Source organism: Haliotis rufescens, unplaced genomic scaffold (assembly GCF_023055435.1).
Source record: "Haliotis rufescens isolate VD_foot unplaced genomic scaffold, xgHalRufe1.0.p SCAF_1, whole genome shotgun sequence".
Lineage (NCBI taxonomy): Eukaryota > Metazoa > Mollusca > Gastropoda > Lepetellida > Haliotidae > Haliotis > Haliotis rufescens.
Window position 1 is genome coordinate 56,160,754 of NW_025963779.1, and position 25,337 is coordinate 56,186,090.

The window sequence follows — 25,337 nt, forward strand, 5'->3', positions numbered from 1 at the left end:
TTCCATGTTTTCCATCTGTATGAAATCTCCACTTTCACCACTTTACATGTTAGCCGGTGTTCTTATGACGTGTGATTTATACAATTGATAATAATTGTATATGCTTAATTGACTAAGACGACATGTTTTAATCATTTGTGTATCATTACATATACTACGGGAAGTAAATAAATGAAAATAAAAACGCCAGTGCATGATACAGCCTAAAATTTCACCGGGAAATATTTACAGTCAACTAGAATAATCAAGTAACATTTAGTTTGATTGTATAGTATACGGTATGTACTTCCTGGTGACATATGGCTAACATATTCATGATGTCCATGATTTCAAAAGGGGTTTTAGTTGAAAGCAGTGCGTGTGTGTGTGCGTCAGTTCATCCCACCGTCCGTTTATCAGTTTCGAGGGTGCAAACCCCCTTTCGGTACGCCGAATGCCGAGCCTGTTATATTCCGGACGCCGCATTGCAGGTTTTCTTTTTCTTGCAAACGAGTGACTATAATCAATATCATACTGCGTGAACTTCTCAGTCTACTTGATTTGTACCAGCTGTGTACACTGATATGATTCAAGATAATGAATGCCAAGGCAAATTAAGTTGTTTGTCTGACGCCTAGACTAACGGGGAGTTGTCACCATCAGTATCAAAAGGTAGATCCCCTGAACACACGTATATACTGTGTTAGGGTGATATGGAATGTGAACGAAAAGAGTTGCCTCCCTTTGACCAGATGACTTGGGGGACGAACCATTTTGATATTCGAGGAGGTAGGGGGAGGGGTGCAGTTTCTTTTTTCCTACAGTCTGACGCAGAGAATAAAAAAAACTTCAGGGAAAATCGGTATTCGATAAAATCCCAGCCCCACTCCCCCATAATATTCAAATGGTCGACCCCCTTACCCGACGAGTGACCCTAACTTGACTTGTCCAGATCCCACTCCAGTGAGCCCCGGTGTCCAAATAAGACACATATCTTTTATCAAACTCCTGTTAGATTGAATATTCTTAAAAACACTCATTTACAGATGCTTGTGTTTTTTCAGGAAAAAATTCGTGGAAGCTGCAATGTTAGTTTGGCATTCATTACATACGAAATATTTGACATAATCTGCTTCCATAATTTTAATCCCAGTGTATACCATTATCTCCCTTTACGAGAAGCAAATTCTTAAATTGTGTAACGGTCTCTGTCCCCGTTAGATTTTCTGGCAACATATTCCAAAGTTGTGTTGTAGCTGGTATAAATGAATCTGCATAAGCTTTTGTTTTACACTTCACTGTTTAGAGATTAGTTTTATCCCTTAAGTCATAATTTGTGTTTTCCGAAACTATATTAGGAATAAGCCTACAAAGATATTACGGGGAGAAATGGTTATTCATTTTGTAAAATATTACCAGTTTTGAATTATATCTTTTGTCTTTTAATGACTTACAATTTGTTTCATTGTAAATCTTCCGATGACTCGTACCCCGGACACATGTGGTTCTAAGAGCATCTAAGTGTAATTTTTCAATAAGTTAGCTTGTTTATTTTTACAGTTGTCCCAAATATAACAACAATAATAAAAACAATGGTAAAATAAATGATTTATACATAGTTTCAAAGGTAGTTCGGGATAGACGATATTTATAACTTCTTAAACAATTAACCAGAGGCCAACATTTCCTTACAATATCCTCAATGTGCATTTTTCATGTACAATTTCTTTGTAAAGTATTACCTTGGTGCTTATGACTTTGTACATCTTTGATTTCTGTACCATTCATATATAAGTTAGGTTTGCGCCTAGGGTTTACTTTACGGGTAAATTGAATAGATTCAGTATTTTAGGGATTCAATTTAACTTTCCATCTAGCAGCCCATTCTGAAATTCTGTCCAAGTTAGTATTGAGATCACGAGCAGCTATATCAGAATCTTCTATGATATGATACAAAGATGTGTTATCAAGTCTTATATTACTATTTATTCCTTCAACAATGTCATTGATATAGATAATAAACAATAATGGTCCCAGGTCTGAGCCCTGTGGCACACCTGCCAAGACAGCTTTTGGATCTGAGCTATAGCCATTTATAATACCTTCTGATATCGATCTTCTAAGTAACTATCAAACCATCTCAATAAATTTCCACAAATACCATAATGGTGTAACTTATAAATTTTTCCTTTGTGCCAAACGTTATCAAAAGCTTTACTTACGTAACGAAATACAGCCCTAACTTCCTTACCTTCATCTAAAGCCGTTGCCATATAGTCATATAAATATGTCAACTGATTTGAGGTGGAGTTTCCCTGCGTGAATCTTGATTGTAGGTTAGTGAGCACAGTATTATTCCTTAAATAATTGTACACATGTTTAAATATACATTTTCAAATATCTTTGCTGAACAACTTGTGAGCGCAACCGGTCTGTAATTTGTCCATTCATTCACGCTATTCTTCTTATGAATAGGAATGATAAGAGCTTCTTTCCATAGTGATGGGAATATTGCTCGTTTAAGAGAGAAATTGAATAGTTAAGTAAGTATTGGGGCTAAACAGTAAACTGTGTTTTTAAGTACTTTATTTCCAATACAATCAGGGCCAGTTGCCTTTGTGGTGTCCACGGACAGCAGTATATCCCTAACTTCATCTTCCATGAAAATTATATTTACTTATAGATTTTCCACTTATTCTAATTCTTCGCGTGGAAGGTGCATATCAGGATTACATATGCGAGATTGGTCCACAAAGAAGTTATTGAGAGTATTAGCAATATCCATGGAATTTTCATACAACGGGTGGAAATTTGTGTTTTAAGTTTAAGAAATTCCTTTACTACACGCCACCAAGTCTTTGTATCTTGAGAACTATTTATTACAGTATCAATTTAAGATGCATGTGCTTTCTTTGCCTTACGGACATAGTCGATTACTTTATTTCTTAACAGCCTAAGATTTGCCCAATCTCGCTTATCCACCGAAACAGATTCCATTTGATGCAAAAGGCAACATAACGGTGTAATTACAATTACTTGAAGTTGTGAAATTCATGGAAAATATAAAGTAATCATGGCAACATTTCTGCAAGGCAGTTGGCATTTTTGGCGAGTCTGTTACAAAAATGCCAGCTGCTTTGCAGAAATGTTGCCATGGATACCTTATTTGTGAGTGGCTTTCCCGACCTCAGGTGTATGTATTAGAAGATACACAAACTGTGTTTTCAACGCAAAGCTGGGTTACCAGTAGATTTAACATCGCTAAATTGAATTTGGAACCGAGCGGACAGGTGCATAATGTTATAACATTTAGCAGAGGTCACCATCGAGACAAAGGTGTTTAGTGTTACAATAGCAGAAGCCCTCATCGACATACAGGTATTTAATGTTACAATAAAAGAGGTCGCCCTCGACACAAAGGCGTTTAATGTTACAATAACAGATGTCTCCCTCGACACAAAGGTGTTTAATGTTACAATAGCCGAGGCCCTCATCGACATACAGGTATTTAATGTTACAATAGCAGAGGCCTTCATCGACATACAGGTATGTAATGTTACAATAGCAGAGGCCCTCATCGACATACAGGTATTTAATGTTACAATAACAGAGGTCGCCCTCGACACAAAGATGTTTTATGTTGCAATAGCAGAGGCCTTCATCGACACAAAGGTGTTTAATGTTACAATAGCAGAGGCCCTCATCGACATACAGGTATTTAATGTTACAATAACAGAGGTCGCCCTCGACACATAGATGTTTTATGTTGCAATAGCAGAGACCTTCATCGACACAAAGGTATTAAATGTTGCAATAGCAGAGGCCTTCATCGACACAAAGGTATTAAATGTTGCAATAGCAGAGACCTTCATCGACACAAAGGTATTAAATGTTGCAATAGCAGAGACCTTCATCGACACAAAGGTATTAAATGTTGCAATAGCAGAGACCTTCATCGACACAAAGGTATTAAATGTTGCAATAGCAGAGACCTTCATCGACACAAAGGTATTAAATGTTGCAATAGCAGAGACCTTCATCGACACAAAGGTACACCCTCACCCCAACCACCCAAAAAACCGCATAGATTGTTACAATACTTTCAACTGTACATTTCATAGACGGGGAGTATTTCATGTTGGACTAGTGCATGGAAATATAGTTCTTTTTGACTGATGAAGTATCACGAATTTGTTTTATTGCATTTTACCACCGGCAAGCTGAGGGATGTAACTTTCAAGGCCACATTGACGCTTCTCACTCAGTCAGTATTATGTCAGCGAGTGAGGCAACAGTAGCCGCTTGTTTATTGTGGTAACGATAGCAACATGTACTGTTTGGTGCATATTATGTAAAAGGGGAAGGTGGGTGGTTATTGGCAAAGGTGTGTGCGTGGACAACGCGAGTTTGGTCATACCCCAGTTGTTAGACAGCGGAGTAGAGATGGCTTTTTCAAAACATGACAATTACCTGTTGTGGCATTCTGCACAATTAAGATAAAAAAATAAAAAGACGTTTACAGTTAATGGGTAAACAACTGATCTACTCTGATAAAATGGGATTGTATATTGTTTTACTTTATACCCGTATGTATTTAACCAATGAACCATTTGATCATTAACGCCACGTGAATTTGTCAGCTCTCATCTCAGCTTCTTAAGAGAATACTCAATCTAGATGTTTTACGAAAATTGTGCATATATTGTCGGATATATCTTAATTGGTCACAAACATGGCATATTTGCAGAAAGTTGACTGTTGCATCGAAGAGGGGTAAGTCCCAGGTGCATTTTCATCATCACCTCCACAGGAAGAACAAGATCGGACGATTCCACCAAAAGTGGCACTATTGACACATGCCTTCATCATAAATTGAGTTAATAAATTTATTTGTCTGGGCATAATTATTGTAACCTATCTTATTTAACCTCTATAAAAAAAGTACTCAGCACGATATTAATTTATAAAAAGTATATCTAAAATATAAAGTAAATGGTGTTCAAAGCAAAATGAACTTTGAATTAATAACATAAAACATGAGAAACAGTATCAACATCAAATGTGGTTTTATCATTTAATGTACTAGTATCCTATTGATATTGTAGAAACACAGAAGTGAAAATTGTTTTCACTTTTTTTTTAAAACCCACGAGAATAGCATGTTTTAGTACATTTGTGTAGAATGACCCGATCATGAGATTATTTATTCACTGGAGATGCGTCATTAAGACATGTACAGAAATTGGGTTGACGCAAGTAAACGGTTCCAAAGTGCTAAATTATGTACCTTGATGTTGTAATGCATTACCCCTTTTTGGATTATTTATGTGGCTTTTAAGCCTATGAAACACAATGTTTGTTTCTTGTTTCACTCCGCACAATATTTCAGCTATATGACGGCGGTCTGTAAATAATCGAGTCTGGGCCAGACAATCCAGTGATTGACGTCATGAGCATCGATATACGCAAATGGGATACGATGACATCAATCAACTAAGTCAGCGAGCCTGACCACCCGATCCCGTTAGTCGCGTTAGTTACGGGAAGCATGGGTTGCTGAAGACCTATTCTAAACCGGATCTTCATGGGTGTATCTGTTTTTATGTATCTGTTAAATCTGAACTGTACTATGGGCCATATGGCCTTGCATACTGAATAAACTGTCTGCCTGTCAGTCTGTCTGTCTGTCTGTCTGTCTGTCTGTCTGTCTGAAACACAATAAAAATCTTTTCATTTGTTATGATCGATCGACTAATTCATTGGATATTAGTGACAGCCATTGGAACACGATAGCGGTCCAAATGGACACAGAAATGGAAAAGAACGAATACCGAGCAGTCATCAATTTCTTGACTTCAGAGAAAAGTACTCCAAAAGAATATCATGACCGCATGTCACAAGTGTATGTGGATAAGTTCCCTAGCTATCCCACTGTTATACGATGGGCAGCTATGTTTAAGACTGGGAAAACAAGCCTTGATGACCCCAGGTCTGGACGTCCCTCAACTATTATTCATGAACATTTACAGATGAATAAAATATCTGCTCGTTAGGTGACAAAGTTTCTAAACTCCGATCTTAGGGGAAAAATAACTGACATTGCCAGAGAATATTTAGAGCTTATTGAGGAGGAGTTCGTCAAATTTAAAAAGAGATTAGTAACGGGTGGTGAAACATGGGTCTTCCACTATGATTCCGAGTCAAAACGTCAATCCATGGAATGGCTCCATTCAACTTCTCCGGCACCAAAGAAATTCAAGTCTTCAATATCAGTGATGTAAGTTATGACCACTATATTCTGGAATGCAAAGGATGTGATCCTTTTTGATTACTTAGAAAGTCAAAAGACGATGACGGTGCCTACTATACAGATTTGCTTCATCGCCTGACAGATTCTATCAAAGAAAAGCGATGAGGAATGCGGACTGCTGGAGGTCTACTAATTCATGACAATGCCTCTTCTCATACCTCTCGACTTGCAAAGGCTGCTGTGCGACAATGTGGGTTCGAAGAGCTTCCCCACCCTCCATACTCGCCAGACCTGGCATTTCCATCTGTTTCCTAAACTGAAAGAACACCTTTGTGGAAAGCGCTAAGGCGACAACGATGACCTCAAAGCTGCCGTGAATGGGGTTTTCAGGGTGGCTTCAGAAAACTTCTTCGTGACTGGAATTGAAAAGCCTCACTGTCGATATAAGAAGTCCAGTGAAAAGCAGAGAGGTAATGTTGAAAAAACCCAAAACACTTTCACAGTTGTTGGTTTTGTATGTTAGGCTTAGAACTTTTTGACCAGCCCTCGTATGGATAAATCCTGCAAGTGTTAATCCGCTGTCCTTTTGATCTGTATTCAAAGAGAACGCCTAAATGTTAACCTCATTAAAATAATTTCGTAGTTCTTGTTATAGCTTAACAAAGACCTGAGGGCATCCTATTACAGGTCACGTCAGAACGACCTTTTGAAATACAGTAAAGTATGGTTATAACGAACCTCAAAGGGTCTACTAATTTTAGTTCGTTATAACCGTAGCTCGTTATAAGCATATATACAGCATAACTACAGGAAATAGTCGGGACTAAACAAGTAAGTTCGTTATATCCGTCAGTTCGTTATAAGCGTGCTCGTTATAACCGTAGTTTACTGTAACAAGCAAGAAGTCGACATTGGCCAATCAAAACGCATCTTTCTCGAGTATTCCGACTGTCACTTTCCTAATCTGGTAAGCGAGGCTCTGATTGAAAGGTCGTTTTGACGTGATCCGAAATGGGATGTCCTCAGATCTTTGTTTTGCGAGAACAAAGATCTGATTTTTAATGAGACTGTCTAATTGATGTATTATTCCAGACACGGATACGTGATATACTATTAAGAAAGAAACTGAATAGTTTCTTATCAACTACATCTTGGTATCCTTTCCCTTAGTATAAGTTGCTATTTATGTAAGCTTATAGTATCCTGCCACCATCCCAAAATTGAAAATGGTAGTTAGTCGCCTCATACGACAAGGTAGTTGGTCGCCTCATACGACAAGGTAGTTAGTCGCCTCATACGACAAGGTAGTTAGTCGCCTCATACGACAAGGTAGTTAGTCGCCTCATACGACAAGGTAGTTAGTCGCCTCATACGACAAGGTAGTTACCCCTCATACGACAAGGTAGTTAGTCGCTTCATACGACAAGGTAGTTAGTCGGTAGTTAGTCGCCTCATACGACAAGGTAGTTGGTCGCCTCATACGACAAGGTAGTTAGTCGGTAGTTAGTCGCCTCATACGACAAGGTAGTTAGTCGCCTCATACGACAAGGTAGTTAGTCGCCTCATACGACAAGGTAGTTAGTCGCCTCATACGACAAGGTAGTTAGTCGCCTCATACGACAAGGTAGTTAGTCGGTAGTTAGTCGCCTCATACGACAAGGTAGTTAGTCGTCTCATACGACAAGGTAGTTAGTCGCCTCATACGACAAGGTACATGTAGTTAGTCGCCTCATACGACAAGGTAGTTAGTCGCCTCATACGACAAGGTAGTTAGTCGCCTCATACGACAAGGTAGTTAGTCGGTAGTTAGTCGCCTCATACGACAAGGTAGTTAGTCACCTCATACGACAAGGTAGTTGGTCGCCTCATACGACAACGTAGTTGGTCGCCTCATACGACAACGTAGTTAGTCGCCTCATACGACAAGGTAGTTAGTGGCCTCATACGACAAGGTAGTTCGTCGCCTCATACGACAAGCATAGTCGCCATTTACGGAAAGCATGGGTTGCTGAAGACCTATTCAACCATGATTCGTAGTATGGGTATTTAAATATTGATAAAAAAAACCTTCGGATTTGTGAATTTTGTAAAGCAAATTGTGTGTCTGTATTGAAGATGAGTATCATTTTGTGTGTTTTTATCCACAGCATCATCATTACAGAGTTAAATATACTCACCGACAAAAGAAACTCGAATACCATAACGATACATGTTCATTAATATATGAAGAACTACTCACATTCAAGAGATATTAGATTGGTTCGATGCACAAACGAACATACTGGTATGTCGTGTGAACCGCATGAACGCATCACATGTGACGTCACAAATCCATGACTCGAGATACACCATATATGTCTCGTGCAGGATTAGCTGGTAAAGTGTGGAAATCACGTGCAGCATTTCGCGATAAGAATAAAGACACTCTGAGGTAACACTTGACTGATTGTTAGTTTTGTCATTAATTGGTACACATCGGAAACATCTCTTCTTAACGTTCACACTTCTCTATGATTCTATGGTTCGCGATCTTCAGGCGGCGAGTATATGTTGAGCGACTGTATTGGGAATATCCCTCTTATAACACATTTGTCCAGCTGTTACAGTCTAAATCAAAGTTATCTTTACTTATATTTGTCGAGATTTATAAACTGTTCAACGTAATTAATTTCGAGTTATTGTTCAAGTCCAGCCACAAGGCTCTGATATGAATATGTAAATGTAATAATGTTGACGAGGGGTACAATGGGAGCAAGTCGTTCCCTTGAAATAACTTCTTTTCTGGATTGTTTCTTAAACATTTCTGTTGACGGATGACACATTTTATGGATAACAACTTCTTTATTTTACCGTAATGGCGACGTTTCGGTATAGATCCTTACACCGTTGTCAAGCAAGGCTGTATAATGAGTGAGTGAGTGAGTTGGGTTTAACGCCGCTTTTAACAGTATTCCAGTTATATCACGACGTGACAGCTTAATGTGGGAGGAAAGCCCGAAGTGATGCAGGTCTCAGACGTTTACCACTTCGGTGAAACCCACGAGCACGGGTATGGTGCTGACAAACCTAGAAACATAATCGGGGTGAACCGGGATTCGAACCCACAATCATAGGTTTCTGGCGTGCCCAAGGGACGCAACTCTGCACAGCGAATAGCGGCGCCTTAGACGACTTGGCCACCCGTGCCCCCCTGTATAATGAACATTGTACATTCTATATATATATATTGCACATCAACAGACAGTGTGGCTTCACCAATGAGGCTGTGTTCTGCTTGAAAGGATTCACTTCTATTCAAACAGTGTTCACGCGTCCTGTTCGCCCACTTAATACCGACTTGTATAATCACTTGGTTTGTCGGTAACACGTGTTGTAGCTTCCTGCTCTCTTCACCTTCTACTAGGGAGATGTAGACCTTCGTTCTGTATCCATATCACAACAAACGCCTTCCCAGACGAATAAAGACCTTTGAAGGAAAGTGATAAAGGTAGGCTATTGCTAACACCATTTGTAATATTTACTACTCGAAAGAAGTTAAGGACCCTCCGATTCTTTCATATAACAAAAGTTAATCTGTTATGGCATGACTTGTTATCTGTTAATATGTTGGCTGTCGACCCAGTGATGTTCAACTAGCAGTAACGAACACAATCCATATACTTGTCATCTCAAACCATGCATGTTAGGGAACAGGAATATATGTGCAATGTATTTTGTGTGTTGGGGGATACAGATCTTTTTTTCTTTTTTTTGCGTGTGTGTGTGTGTGTGTGTGTGTGTGTGTGTGTGTGTGTGTGTGTGTGTGTGTGTGTGTGTGTGTGTGTGTGTGTGTGTGTGTGTGTGTGTGTGTGTGTGTGTGTGGATACACTACCCAATACTTTATGTATGCCAATAACATTACAGTGTGATAGCTTCTCTGCAAACAACACTCAAGATGAACGTCTCCACAACTGCTCTACTTCTTATGCTGGCAGGTAAGCTACCCGTGTTAAACAAATTATTACTGGTTAGGGACGGGTTATTTATACTTCTTTTGAATTCCATAGCTGACCCTCCAATCCACCCCACAATTATCTTAAAAAATCAAACAACCCGACAAAAAAACACCAAGCAAACACAAAACAAAAAAACAACAAAACTAAGTAAAATACAAAAACAAACAAAAATCACTTTCAGTGAGTACAATCTTTTCAGGACTTATACTTCCTTGCGTTCCCCATGATGTCTAAAACTCTATTTACATTGTTAAGGCTTCATTTCTCATGTAACCATGCCTGCTGACGGATGGAAAGCATATTTGTCTAGTATTTATTTTAATACCAAAGATCCAGCTTCCTTTAAGTTATATGACATTGTGAAAAGGGAAGGTAAATCTCTCAGCTTCTCAAGACGCCTATTCGCTTCAGCGACCTTTAAGATACAAGTTCAAGCGGAACAGAGTGGTGGCTTCAGGCCTCAATGCTCGATGGGATATCGACTTAGCTGATGTATCTAATATAGCCTCGGACAATGACGGTGTGAAATACTTCCTCATAGGAATTAATGTATTTACACGGTTTCTGTGAGTGGAACCCCTAAAAAATACAACACCAGATGCTGTCATTAAGGCCATGAAGAAGATTTTTTCCCATGCTACTTTGCCACAAATTTTACGATCAGACAATGGGCGAGAATTTGATAATAAGAAGCTGAGGTCTTTTTCAAGAAACAAGGGCATCAGTTACTAAGTCACACAGTATGAAACAAAGGATTCTTATGCTGAGAGAGCGATACGGGCCCTCAAGACAACAATGTAGAGATATTTCACGTTCAAACAAACGTATCATTATTTGGATATCTTACAAGACCTCGTCCGGGATAATAACCACAGACCTCACAGATCATTGAATGAACTATCACCCACAGATATTAATCAAACTAATGAAGCTCTGGTATGGAAAGAACAATATATTGATACTTTGACGAGACCAGTAAAATCGAAAGTTGAAATCACACAGAAGTCAATGAAGAAACCCTTCAAGTTTAAAGTGGGTGATCAAGTGAGAGTGTCTCATTTGAGACATACATTTCAAAGAGACTATCAAGAAAAATGGACTGAGGAAATCTTTATTATTAGGAGGCGATACTATAGAGATGGTATAGCCATCTATCAGTTGAAAGATATGGCAGAAGATCCGGTTCAAGGCAGTTTCTATGCAAATGAACTATAGAGAGTAGACACGCCTGCAGACACTGAGTGGAGAGTGGAGAAGGTTTTGAAGACAAGGAAGCGAGCTGGTGTAAAAGAGCTGTTTGTGAAATGGACGGGCTATCCGAAAAGGTTTAACAGTTGGATCCCAGAGACTGATCTTCTGAGTATATAAGAATATTCCTCTTGAGAAAAATGTTCATTTACTCTCCACTCGCTTTGGCGTCCACTTCGTGTCCTGATTGTGAGAAACCGTTTTCTAGGAAAGATGCTATGAAGAGACATTGAAGGAATAAGCATTCACTACCACCACCACCACCACAATTTACTCCACCACCACCACCACAATTTACTCCACCACCACCACCACCACAATTTACTCCACCACCACCACCACAATTTACTCCACCACCACCACCACCACAATTTACTCCACCACCACCACAATTTACTCCACCACCACCACCACAATTTACTCCACCACCACCACCACAATTTACTCCACCACCACCACCACAATTTACTCCACCATCACCACCACAGTTTTCTCCACCACCACCACCACAATTTATTCCTCCACCACCACCACCAACAACAACAACAACACCTAAGGATGCAGAACAGTTCAAGTTTACCATTCCATCCAATGCCATGGTGGTGGGTCTAAGCGGAAGTGGCAAGACTATGTTTGTGTTCAACATTTAACTACAGAATCGCATCAAACCAGTACCCAATAACATTATCTGGTGTTATACGGAGTGGTAGCCTCTGTATCAGATGATCAGTCAACAGTTACCCTATGTGACGTTTGTGAAGGGAATTCCTTACAACCTGCATGAGGATAACTATCTGGATGCTCGGAATAATAATGTGATTGGACTGGATGACCTCATGTCAGAGGCTAAAGATGATAAACGCATCTCCCAACTGTTCACCCGAACCTCTCACCATAAGAATGTCATTATCTTCCTATATGTGTCATTCAAAAGGTGGTACAAGTACAAAAGAAGCAACATAATGTTTTAATAACATAAAGTCCATAGACTCTCAGTAAAGTAAACATTACCTTCCCCAGTTGCAATAAAACTGTGTACTGTGTCAACATTGCTGTGACAATGACACTCCTCCTCTCCTCTGCAACTACACCCTATCCATTCAACTGTTTCAACTACATCAAACTTGTAGCGTTCACTCATCAAGCAGGAGGCTCGTGTTTTATTCACCACATGGGTACAATGTGTGAAACCCATTTCTGGTGTCCCACGCCGTGACATTGCTAAAATATTGCGTAAAACCATACCCACTCACTCACTCACTCGCTTGCTTGATAACGGTGTTATAACCTACACCGAAACGTGGCTTCTAATTGTAATAAGAAGTTGTTCATCCATATATCTTATCCTTATTTAGTACTCCATCTTCTAAATGCCTCTCAAAGAAGGTCTACTGATCAGTGTAATGTGACTATTCATCACACCATGCACAGTTCAACACATACATATTTTTAGCACAAAAAGGATAGTGTTATCAATGCGATAAAACAATCTGGTAAGATTGGTATTACGATCTGGTAAATATGTAAATGTGGTCACCGAACAGGCACTACGTTTAATAAACTACTTCGGCGATGCAATTCCTACAAGCGAAATAAACTAACAGTTTAGAGAGGGGCTTCTGGATGTATTTTTCTGTCAAGGAACAGGGCTGTTACTCGTTTATGTTTTCTTTACAATAGTTGTATGGATCCTTGTGTATATTTCGAACCGCTTTAGATATCCAACGATATGGTCACTTTTATGCGTTAAGATATATTCTCTGACCTTTGAAGGTCGCGATTTGATAAGGCGAAATTATTTTGCTTAACAATCTGTAAATCAAAATTGAATGATTTCAGAAAATTAACCTCTCCCTCCCTCCCCCTCCCCCTCTCCTTCCCCCCTCCCCCTCTCCCCCCCCCCCCCCTCACCCTCCCTTCCCCCCCCCCCCTCCCTCACTCACTCACTCACTCACCATCTTGGGTCCCTATTTTAACCACGGGCAATTCAACAATGTCTGACTGATATAGTGGTAATATAATATAGTTTCTTGCAGGTGCAGTTCAGTGCCTTGAGCTGAAGTATCTGATGATGCTGCCGATGAGTGTGGAGCATGAGTTCCATGTCAAATACTTTGCATCAAAAAGTGTCGATGCTGTGGTTCGGATGCCTGGTTTTAACACCACCCTTTACCCCAACAAACAAGGCGTATTCAGAATAACTGGAAATCAATCTTATCTGGTCGGAGGCAAAGAAAATAAAGCACTCATACTGACTCTTACCACGAATGATGATGTCGTTATTGGACCTTTTGAAGCCACGGTCATGTGCTCCGCCCATTGGGCAGAATACTATGCATATCTGGCTCTGCCAATCTCTGCCCTAGGAACACATTACATCATCTCAACATATACACCAGGAGATGAAGGAAGTGCTCAAATGGTAATTACCGCATCTGAGCACGACACTGATGTGACCATCACATTGGAGTCCTCTAAACCTGTCACAGTTCTTGATAATACTTACAGCAAGGGGCAGATGATTCAGTTTACCTTAAACCAGTACCAGTCCTTGTCCTTTGAGGCAGATTCAGATATTACTGGAACCGTAGTCCGCAGCTCCAAGACTGTAGCAGTGTTTTCTGGGAACTTCAGAGCTCGGTTTCCTTTCGACGCACTTTTCAAAAATATGAGAGACCCAACGTTTGAGCAACTTCCCCCCGTGTCACTGTTAGGTCAAATATATGTGGTTCCCAAAATACCCTTTTGTGTTTACCAAGAAGCTAAATTCATCGCTGCCTATGAAGCCACTGTGCTTCATTTATCAACAGAGGCTGAAAATATCACCCTAGGAGAGACCGATCAGGCCTCATTAGAAGTTAAACAGAGTCTCTATCTTCTGTCCAGCAAACCTGTTCTTGTCACCACAATGTGTCGAGGAAAAACAGGTAATAACCCGACGTCTTTGACATTCGTACCTCCGGTTGAGCGATATAAGAAGCTGTATCCTGTTCCAAGTCCACATGCCAACGAAGTAACACAATACCTGACAATCATTGCCTGCTATGCTGACAAAACTGGATTAATTGTAGACAAGAACCTCCTTTCATTGGAGAAACCTCATTGGGAAAGAATTGGAAACTTTGCCATCACCACTGTGGCTAAGCCCAATGGACAGTACGTCGTTGAAGCAGACTCACCCTTTGCGTTGATGAGCTTGGTGTACGAAACAGGTGTATCGGTCTCCACAAGTCAGCTGTGTTTAGGGTTCGACCTGGAACAAACCCTCGACAGTTTCTGTTCTGTGTCTCTTCCATCACCAAGAGGTACCACTACAGGTAATATGTCGTCCAACCAGACGCGCCTCTGTGTAAGTTGTGCACGTTTACTTTAAGGTTATTTAATTTCAATTGAAAATAGAAAGGCTTTATATTTGTCTCTGTAATGTGAACATATTGCGTTGGGAATGTTGATTGAATATACAATATTATTATTCTAATTTGATATTAAAAAATAGTGATATATGTTTTTCGGCTAGTTACAAAGGCATATGTAGTAAGTCTGGATTAGAAGTAAAATAACTATCATTCTTGCCATACATAACGATTTAGAGGACATTAAACATGATGAAATTCTATAGAAAATGCAGAGCAATGCCATTATGGTCACACCCCTTTAACTTATTCTTCGAATTTGATTTCAGATGTCTGTGTTTTGTATTTTTTCTAAATGCTCATTTCCCTCCAAGAACAAGACATCATATTCGGACTTACCAGAATATCATAACCTTAATTTAAGGTTAACAACGACAACACATGCCTTGATGTATTCAATCTGGTGGTATAAACGCGTTTCAGTACAAGTCAGTTCTTCATACAAGCCCACGACAGAAACGCCAACGAAAGAAACGCCCACGAACGACACGTCAATGACTACATATACTGTTATACCGGTTGTCGTTGCTGCTGTTGCTGTTGTAGCTATTGTCCTTTTGGTTGTCATCATAATCAGTAAGTAAGGGCACCAATCTGTATGATTCATATGTCCTGTATGCGAGGTACAGTGAAACCTTTTACGTCCGGAAACCCCTGGTTCCGGGCGATCTTTCTGGAACGCAATATACTGGATATGGATAACTTTAAACCGTGATTTGTTATTCCGTATCTGTATTCGACGTAATAAGCGCCCCGCTCTAATAAGCGCCCACGGCGATATTTGTTAATATATTGGGTAGTGAACAATCCCAATTAGCACCCCTTCCGACTGATCAATGTACACAAGACTTATTTATTCGTGTGTAATACGCATTCATATGCACCCTCAATTATGGGCAATTAAATTCTGGAAAAATATATCTGTCGTATATAAACATTTCAGGCTGTCAGCATAAACCACTAAATATATCTTTCAACTCTGTTTTTCTTTCACCAAAATACTATTCTAATAAGAGCCCCCTATTTCTAACTTTTGAGGGCGCCCTGGGCGCTTATTACGTCGGATACGGTACTTATTTTTCGAACGATAAAACAGCAAGATAACTGCTCCCTGTTCTCTAATCTATCTTATTGTGGTGAAGCGGAAGGTCCGGGGTTCGATCCCCGGCCGCGTCATACCAAAAGAAGGCTAAAACAAGGACTGATCGGGTCGGAGTCAGTATACTGTGTCTGAGTGGGGCATTCATGTCAAACTGCGGCATGGTATCTCAGTGGGCTAGCACTATAAATCGGCATCAGTCCGGACTAGTACAAACAGCCTGTGTAGATCGGCGCTCGTGATATCAAGCAATGGATTGTCTGGTCCAGACTTGATTATTTACAAACCTCCGCTATATAGCTGGGATATTGCTGAGTATTTATCAGTATGTCTTGTCTTATAATAGACATGCTTTACTAAAATTGTTCGTGCTTTTCAGAAAAGAGAAGCACAAGATCAACTTCCGGTGAAAATCATTTGACAGATTCCCTTTACTCATCCATCTACACCGTTTCACGTACGTATTATCATTGCTTCATCCATGATGTTTGCGCTGCACGTCATCTTATAACAGGGGAAATCAATTTATCAGAAAATAGGCGGCATGCAACCCTCGTGTTCATATAGATATTGACTGTTTGATTGGCATACAAGAAGTTGGTGAGTAAATAAGAAAACACAACTTTCTGGAAAACAACTTCCGGTTTATTGCATTCAGCGACTTTTCGAATCATAGTCTTACAGCGTTATCAGTGAGTGAGTGAGTGAGTGAGTGAGTGAGTGAGTATGGTTTTACACCACTTTTAGCAACATTCCAGCAATATAAAATTATTGTTTGTCTGGATTGCTCATCACAATGTATGCACGCTGCATGCTACTAAATATAATTCTTTATTTTATTTTTTTACATGTCTAATTATGATTTCAGAGCCTGATGACCAATATAATAGTGTACCTGCAGACTCGGGCATTTCCTCAGGAACAAACTCCGAGACCTACATACGCGTTGTTCATTATCCGACAGGTTGGTACTTATGTTTACTAAATGTTTACTGTATTGTTTTGGTATTAGGGGGTTCCCATTAAGCGTCTTGTACAGGCTGGGTTTTGACTAATATTATTATTGCCCTATAACAGTGTTTCCATGTTTTCCACTATGCAAGACTTATATCAACACTCCTTTCTTTCCAGATGGCGTTACAGCTGTGGATGGAAATGTGTAATCTATATATATCTACATCTAAACATGGTGACACACTCTGTGTAGGTGTGTTTGTGTTAGTGTTAGTGTTAGTGTGTGTTAGTGTTAGTGTGTGTTAGTGTGTGTTAGTGTTAGTGTGTGTTAGTGTTAGTGTTAGTGTGTGTTAGTGTTAGTGTTAGTGTGTGTGTTAGTGTGTGTGTGTGTGTGTGTGTGTGTGTGTGTGTGTGTGTGTGTGTGTGTGTGTGTGTGTGTGTGTGTGTGTGTGTGTGTGTGTGTGTGTGTGTGTGTTTGGGGTTTTTGTGTGTGTGTGTGTGTGTGTGTGTGTCTGTGTGTGTGTGTGTGTGTGTGTGTGTGTGTGTGTGTGTGTGTGTCTCTGTGTGTGTCTCTGTGTGTGTCTCTCTGTGCATGGGAAAGCCTCGCCTTGTGTAGGAAGCAAGTGTGTCTCTGAGCGTGTCTGTGTCTGTGTGCATGGAAAAGCTTCGCCATGTGTAGGAAGCAAGCGCGTGTGTTTGTGTGATTAAAAGAACACCATAGACCCCATGCTTCGATTGCACCATGTAGGATCACCCACAGTTTGCCCCAATTGCGAGACAGGAGCGTGAGACACACATTACCTTGTTCTTAAATCCATGGAAAGAATTGAGTGTGCCGAAAGCATTAAAACACGAGCAAGCACCTGTCTCCCGACAGCACTGAAGAATACACCACTTGAAGCCCATTTCTGGTGTCCCTCGCCGTGAATTATGCGTAAAATCATTCTCACTCGCTCACTCATATTGTTTGACAAATCTGTATTTCTTAAATAACTTTGAATATCTCTCAACATATAAAGCCATTTACTAACACAATCTGTTGATGATTTATACGTTATCAGATGCATGTATATAACATTAAAAATACACTGTAAACACGTGTTTAGATCCTAAACGCAAACGTAAACACGTTCCCGCTCCCATAATTTTGACATGTTTAGGTCTTATGTTTAGGATTGTGTTTAACAGCTCAACGTGTTTAGGGTCTCAATGTGTACATGCGCCTTGAAATTCATCGTAGGTAATTTAAAAAAGGGGCTCTTTCTATGTTTTAATTTGCGTTTAATGGGGATACGGAAGTGAGTGTTTGGGGTGTGAGGGTGGATAGGAGCTATATTAACAGCATAAATGGCTTAATTTGGGGGGTGGTAACCAAAGAGAGTTAAGGGCATATCGTAGTAATCAGATATATTTTAAATGTCACCTTCCTGTTTGGGATAAGTACTACTGGTACTACTGTTAAACCTCGTAGGATACGAACCTGGATTATTTTTTTTAATATTTTTTTTTGATTTTTTTTTTTTGGGGGGTAACCAAAGAGAGTTAAGGGTCTATCCTAGTAAACGGATATTGTTTCATTGTCAGCTTCCTGTATGCCACACAGTAACAACACATTTACGAACACAAAGATTTGTCAACCTCAGTGGGATACGAACCTTCAACCTCTCCGTTTGTAGTCCTTCACACTACCCCTTGTGCCACGGAGACTGTTGTCGCCCCAAGCGTCAATTTTCCTCAGCACCATTAGCTAAGCTGTACATATTTATGTTGATATTGTACCATGTTCGTTGTGAGTCCTGGTGGTATGTGTGTTATGCAAGTGCCTGTGAATCTGATTTGCACATCTAATTTCACTATATATCATACTTCTTATCCATATTTGACTAATTGCCAGCTGATACGCACTTTATTGAAACATGTTTAAATTCTAAACATGTTTTAACGTGTTTAAATTCTGAACATGTTTAGATTAATGGGGATGTTGTGTTTAGGTTGGGTAGACCTACGCCCAGGCGTTAGAGTGAGGAGAGGGTTTTGTTTTGTAGAGCTGGGACGGGTCCAGGACGGACGCCTCACAGTCACTATATCTCTGTATTGACCCTGTCGGTCTGTAACATTCCTACCATTGGAAACTTGTGATGTATGGCCACGTCGGTCATGTGTGAGATAATCGAACTGTGATTGGAATACGTTTGTGACCAGGATGAGGATTGTGTCCGATTGGAGGAGTTTCTGCATCACGCTAAGTATTCTCCTCTTTCGCTTTGACAAGGTAGACACAATTTTACGGATAACAACTTCTTTAAAACTGTAAAAAGCGACGTTTCGGTATAGATCCTTATACCGTTGTCAAGCAAGACTGAATGAGGTTGTTGTTGTTGCATTTAGTGTTTAAGAGGTCGCCTTCTGCCTTTTATTATTTTAATAGCATTCAGCAATTATCTTATTTGATGCGGGAAGTGATTTTATAGCCGCTTTTAGCAAGCACATTATACTCTTCTAGTCTTAACATTGTATATAATATTTTTATTTTGTGTTTTATATTTAATAATGTTATATGTTTTAAATGCTTTTAGAGTGTCTCATAAGCCCTAGAGGCTGGATATTGTACTTTTAATGGCAACTTGCTTTTGTTTATAATGTGTGTTATGTACAATATGTGACACTTAAATAAACATTTCTTCATTTCTTCTTCCTAAGCAATTTCGGCTGACCTGTCCCTCTTTGATACTGAATGAGGGTTGTTGTTGTTGTTGCATTAAGTGTTTAAGAGGTCGCCTTCTGCCTAGGCAATTTCGGCTGACCTGTCCCTCTTTGGGACTCCTGTGTGTGAGTAGGGTACGCATATCTATTGTGAGTTTGGTGTTCACATAATTTCTGTTTTTGTATTGATATGATTTCTATTTTCTTATATTGATATGATTTCATTTCTATCCTTGGCTGCTCTGTTTATATACGAATGAGGGACATTGTACAGAATATATATAGTAGGTGGAGGATTAACAGTAACAACAATAGCATACATGATTTGGATAACATGATATCGACAAACTTTGTTTTATTTTCAGTGACTCCAGTGTGTGTTTTATACTCGCCAAAGTCTGCTTTTTAATTCTTAATCGTAGAAAACATCTTTTATATGGATAACTTTTTACTATATCATCTTTATATTATTTATGTATAAATTCTGTGATAATTCGTCTCTCATAATTCTATTGAATGGTTCTGTACATTTTATCTATGTCAGGTTGTATAAAGCTGTTTTATGTATGTACAGGAGTGAGACGTTAATAAACTATTGTCTGTCTGTCTGTCTGTCTGTCTGTGTAAGGGTTGCCAACAGAAGGATAATACCGTCACAACACGATGGACAGAGAACACATAGCTGGAAGCCAATGGGACATGAAGCCAATTAAACAGGATAAGTGATTATTGCTTGATGAGTTCATGGGATGAAATAGACTTTCGCTTTGTCACATATATGTTAGTTTGCCAGATTATGTTTTTCAATTGTGTAAATATTGAGTAATTGTATGCTTCGGTAATAATTAAATATTCTTAATAGTGAAACTGAGATGGGTCGTTCCTTTTTGTTACTTGAGGCACTGTCACCAGCAACAGGAGTGAGTGAGTGAGTTGGGTTTAACGCCGCTTTTAACAGTGATCCAGTTATATCACGGCGTGTCAGCTTAATGTGGCAGGAAAGCCCGAAGTGATGCAGGTCTCAGACGTTTACCACTTCGGTGAAACCGACGAGCACGGGTATGGTGCTTACAAACCTAGAAACATAATCGGGGTGAACCGGGATTCGAACCCACAATAATAGGTTTCTGGCGTGCCCAAGGGACGCAACTCTGCACAGCGAATCGCGGCGCCTTAGACGACTGGGCCATGGCAAGACGCTGTGAGACCATAGCTCATTTCATGTGTTTAGACCAAAATACGTTTAGAAAGAACACACCAAATGTATATTCCGTTCATGATTTAACCATATTAGATCTAAATATGTCTTGTTTGTGTTTACATTATAAACACATATTTCCAGTGTAGTATTGAGAGCTTTGTCGGAAGCCATCACACTATTCTATGAGAAATAAAAGAGGTTTAATTTAGTACTGTACACCATTTCCTTGAGACAACCTGTAACCACCTAGTATGACCTTCGTTTTGCTTTTCACCTGTTTCCATGTGTTCATGACATTTGGTTTATTCTCTTAGCGGATTCTTACAAAAGTTTGCACATCGGTTTTTCGATTCATACCTAAATGAACCGAAAATATTACACAGTCAATGCTTATAATTAAACTCGACAACGAAAACATACAATAGTTTAACCAAAACAGTTGTTTATATCAAAGCAGTCAAAAATGACGAGATTCCAGGTGTAGGAATACACACTGTGGCGTGACATGAATCAGGTGATTGTTTAATTTATGCACATATGCCTACAAAGTCAATAGCCAATCAACGGAGAGTAGAATCAAAACAAAGTTCATTGGACCTGTCAATCAAGGAAAGAGGAGAGACTAGTGACCAATTCAGCTTATCAGAATGCAGGAATTTTCAATGAACCCAAGGAAAATGTAATTATTGTATTATAAACAAAGACCATGAGTCGTTTATTTCTTACATGAGATATCATCATTATGTAGGATTGATGATAAGATGTGCAAGCTTTAAAGATATTTACCCGTGGTTAAATAATGAGGACACCCCCAAAAGAATAAGACTTCAGCAATGTCGGCCAGGTCCAGTTAATGCACAGGTTGGTATTTCCCGCATATTCTATCCTCCAGAAATGACGTTATGTTAGAACAATGCTTTATCGTGAAATAAACCACGCTTCGTTCTTCATTGTTCTTTGCCATTTATCGCGTAGCTATCTTATATAAATTGATATTAACACATAGAAGAAGTTATCACCGCTTACCATATGTTTCGATAAAAAATCTTTTGAAAAATCATATCCTTTTTTTAAAAGTTAATGATCAAACTCATCTTTGGTTGTCACTAAATATGTGGTTACTGGATTTCTGGTTCATCGATCACTTGATTGTCTGGTTTGTTAACAGGTCGACCCAACAGGCAGAAGTATTGTTTGTTTCTTTGTTGTTTAATGCCGTTCTCTTCCAGCCATATCCCAGCTATTTGAAAGTGGTATGTAAATAATCGAATGTGGACCAGACAGTCCATTGATTGACACCACGAGTCTCCATCTACGCAATTGGGATACGATGACATGCATCAACCAAGTCAGCGTGCTTGAACACCCGAACCCGTTAGTCGCCTCTTATAACAAGCTTGGTTGCTGAAGACCAATTGTAACCCGGATCTTCACGGGCAGTTAGACATACTTGTTCTTGGTGTTATTCGTTCAAGGAGATTTGATTGGATTTCTTTTAAAATGTGGTACATACAGTAAATTGGTTACATCATGTTCATATATAAGGTGAAATATTGTATGTAGGTATGCATTTACCTTTGAACTATGTTGTTTAAAAGACTAGGAAGGTCCCACAAGCCATCAAGGCTTGACACTGTATTTATTTGACACTCAAATAATCATATTCTTTTTGTATGTAATTGTTTGTTTATTTTTATAAATACGAAACAGTATGTATTTTTTGTGCCTCATGAGTCGATTTTTGCTGGAAATATACATTTGATAATCACAAATACCTGTATGTGTTTCAGAGGCGGTCGGGTAGCCTAGAGGTTAAAGCGTTCGCTCGTCACGCCGAAGACCCGGGTTCGATTCCCTACATGTGTACAATGTGTGAAATCCATTTCTGGGGTTCCCTGCCATGATATTGCTGGAATATTGCTAAAAGCGGCGTAAAACCACACTCACTCATGAACTGCAGGAGACGATATAATCGTAATGATAGTCGATATAACAACAAGGAAACACCCGTGACCTGCGTCACAAACACACCTTATTTTCCGGGGTATTTTTGTATTTTTCCTTAACGTAATCGTTTTTAAACGAGGAAGAATGGGTAAACTGAACAAATTAAACAGGTGGGCTCTCAAACAGGTGTGCCAAATATTGTTGTCAACATTACAGCCAAGTAGTTCCTCTCTCCATGAGGATATGATCGACAAAGTAGTTGCAGTCCAGTGGATGTGAATACCCCTTTCTCTTGATCGTGTAAAGAGTTATTGAAATTTAGAAGGAAAAACCACGATGAACACAGGTTGTCTCCTTCACTACGTGTTTATCTAATCAAGAGAAACCAGAAATGATAAAGTGTTGCAAGGGTAATCTTCTTCCTTATCTAGTTATATTATATAACGCTATTTTGCATAGTGGTAATTTTCCTGAGGATTGGGCTCGAGGTTTACTTACTCCCCTTCATAAGAAAGGCAGCAAATTTGATGTTAACAATTATAGGGGTATTAAACTTAGTGATGTATTGGGTAAAATATTTACTTTTATTCTTAATAAACGGCTTACTATGTTTTGTGACATTTACGATAAGATACCAGAGTCTCAGGCAGGTTTTAGGGCTGGATACAGCACCATTGATAATATATTTGTGTTGCAAAGTCTAATACAGAAGTACTCATCTAAAGCTAATGGCAGATTTTACTGTTTATTTGTTGATTTTAGAAAAGCCTTTGATTGTGTAAATAGAAAATTGTTGTGGTATGTCATGTTAAATAAGGGTATACATGGAAAGTTATTTTATGTCATTAAAGATATGTATTTAAAAGTGAAATCGGCTGTAAAGTTATCAAATAGCACAGCAACTTGCTTCTTTGAAACGCTAAGTGGTGTACGCCAAGGCTGCACCCTTAGCCCTATATTGTTCTCTTTGCTTATTGTTGAATTAGAATCAACGTTGCACTCCTCCGGCGAGAGGGGAATATTTGTGAGTCAAGAATCTCTAGATATTTTGTTGTTATTATATGCCGATGATTTGTGCATAATTGATGATACTGTAGTTGGTCTCCAACGAAAACTTAATATCCTTAAATCTTTCTGTACTAAATGGGGTTTAGAAGTTAACCATAGTAAGACTGAAATTTTAGTTTTCAGAAATGGTGGAAAACTTAGGAGTACTGAGAAATGGAGGTTTGGAGATGTTAATGTTAATGTATCTACCTATTATAATTATCCAGGTTTGTTATTTTCAAATCGGCTGTGTTGGACGACTGGTATCAACTCTCTTGTTCAGAAGGCAAATAAGGCTCTGTTCGTCGTAAAGAAATTACAGCATTGTTTGAAGAACATACCCGTACATATACTTTTAAAAATATTTGACATTCAAATTAAGCCTGTATTATTATACACTTCAGAAATATGGGGCTATTCAAAAATTGCAGCAATTGAAAAATTTCAGATTAAATTCTGTAAATTTACTATTGGAAATGGAAGTCATGTTACAAATGTTGCTGCCCTTGGCGAATGTGGTAGATATGGCTTATTTATTGATTATCACAAGAGATGTATTAAATATTGGTTGAAATTGTTATCTTTACCCAGTTATAGATACCCTAAGCAATGTTATTTAATGCTGAAATCTTTAGATGAAGTTAATCGCACTACCTGGGTAACTTGTGTCAAAAGACTATTATTCAGTTATGGATTTGGCCACGTGTGGATTTCGCAGGAAGTTGGTAATGAGACCCTCTTTATTAATGCATTTATTCAAAGGTTAAAAGACTGTAACCAACAGGACTGGTATTGTAAAGTTTGTGAAATACGTAAATTATCAATGTATAAGGAATATAAGTCATTGCTAACAGTTGAAAAGTATCTCTGTGAAATCACAAGCCGTCATTATAGACGTATGTTTTGTTTGTTAAGAATTGGCGAGTTGCCATTGATGGAAAATTTAGGTAGAAGATGCGGTATAGTGTACTGTAATAGGCAGTGCAGATATTGTCATTTATAGGAAATTGAAGATGAGTTTCATTTTATGCTTGTCTGCCCATGTTACAGATATTTAAGAAATAAGTATTTACCTATTTATTACTCTTCCAATCCTACCTTATTTAAATATAATACTCTATTATCTTGTAACCGCACTAGTATTGTAACTAATTGTGTTAAGTATATACTGGAAGCACTTGCAATCCGAAATACTGTCACTTAATACCCTCTGTCATCTGCCTCATACTGTATTTTTCAATGAGTATTTGTACGTGGGCCTATGGCCTTTATACTGAAATAAAGAATTGAATATCTAATCAAGTGAAGGAATTAACCACATTAAGACCAGCACATCCATCTGTTCATTTATATTTAATCAAGGTAAAGCGAACACCTCTTTCTCCTCATCTATCAAAGGGTTAATCACGATGAGAGCAACACCCCTTTATCAACATGTACATTGAGATCAAAGTAAAGGGGTACTTATCATTATTATCAGCATATTCTCCTCTACGTGTAT

General features: G+C 38.9%; 1 protein-coding gene across 3 annotated transcripts; it reads left to right on the forward strand.

The window, feature by feature from the left end:
- The first annotated feature begins 9,540 nt into the window (after window positions 1-9,540).
- LOC124131530 lies at window positions 9,541-17,297 on the forward strand. 3 transcript variants are annotated; one of them, XM_046494830.2, is made up of 7 exons: window positions 9,542-9,716; window positions 10,133-10,203; window positions 13,509-14,789; window positions 15,309-15,461; window positions 16,364-16,441; window positions 16,853-16,948; window positions 17,116-17,297. In XM_046494830.2, exons 2-7 carry the CDS (start codon window positions 10,164-10,166, stop codon window positions 17,145-17,147), a joined length of 1,680 nt encoding a protein of 559 aa, XP_046350786.1. In that variant the 5' UTR covers window positions 9,542-9,716; window positions 10,133-10,163; the 3' UTR covers window positions 17,148-17,297. The 3 variants fall into 3 exon arrangements, with proteins under 3 accessions (XP_048254145.1, XP_046350786.1, XP_046350787.1); XM_046494831.2 differs by lacking the exon at window positions 10,133-10,203; XM_048398188.1 differs by lacking the exons at window positions 16,364-16,441; window positions 16,853-16,948; window positions 17,116-17,297 and having other exon boundaries at window positions 9,541-9,716; window positions 13,509-14,821.
- The last annotated feature ends 8,040 nt before the right edge of the window (window positions 17,298-25,337 follow it).

What these genes read in the sequence shown, in the direction of transcription:
- LOC124131530 (XM_046494830.2), top strand. Translation starts at nt 10,164, where the DNA reads ATGAACGTCTCCACAACTGCTCTACTTCTTATGCTGGCAG. An exon ending in TCTACTTCTTATGCTGGCAG is followed by an intron (nt 10,204 to 13,508) that starts GTAAGCTACCCG and finishes AGTTTCTTGCAG; the next exon opens with GTGCAGTTCAGTGCCTTGAG. An exon ending in ATCCATCTACACCGTTTCAC is followed by an intron (nt 16,442 to 16,852) that starts GTACGTATTATC and finishes TTATGATTTCAG; the next exon opens with AGCCTGATGACCAATATAAT.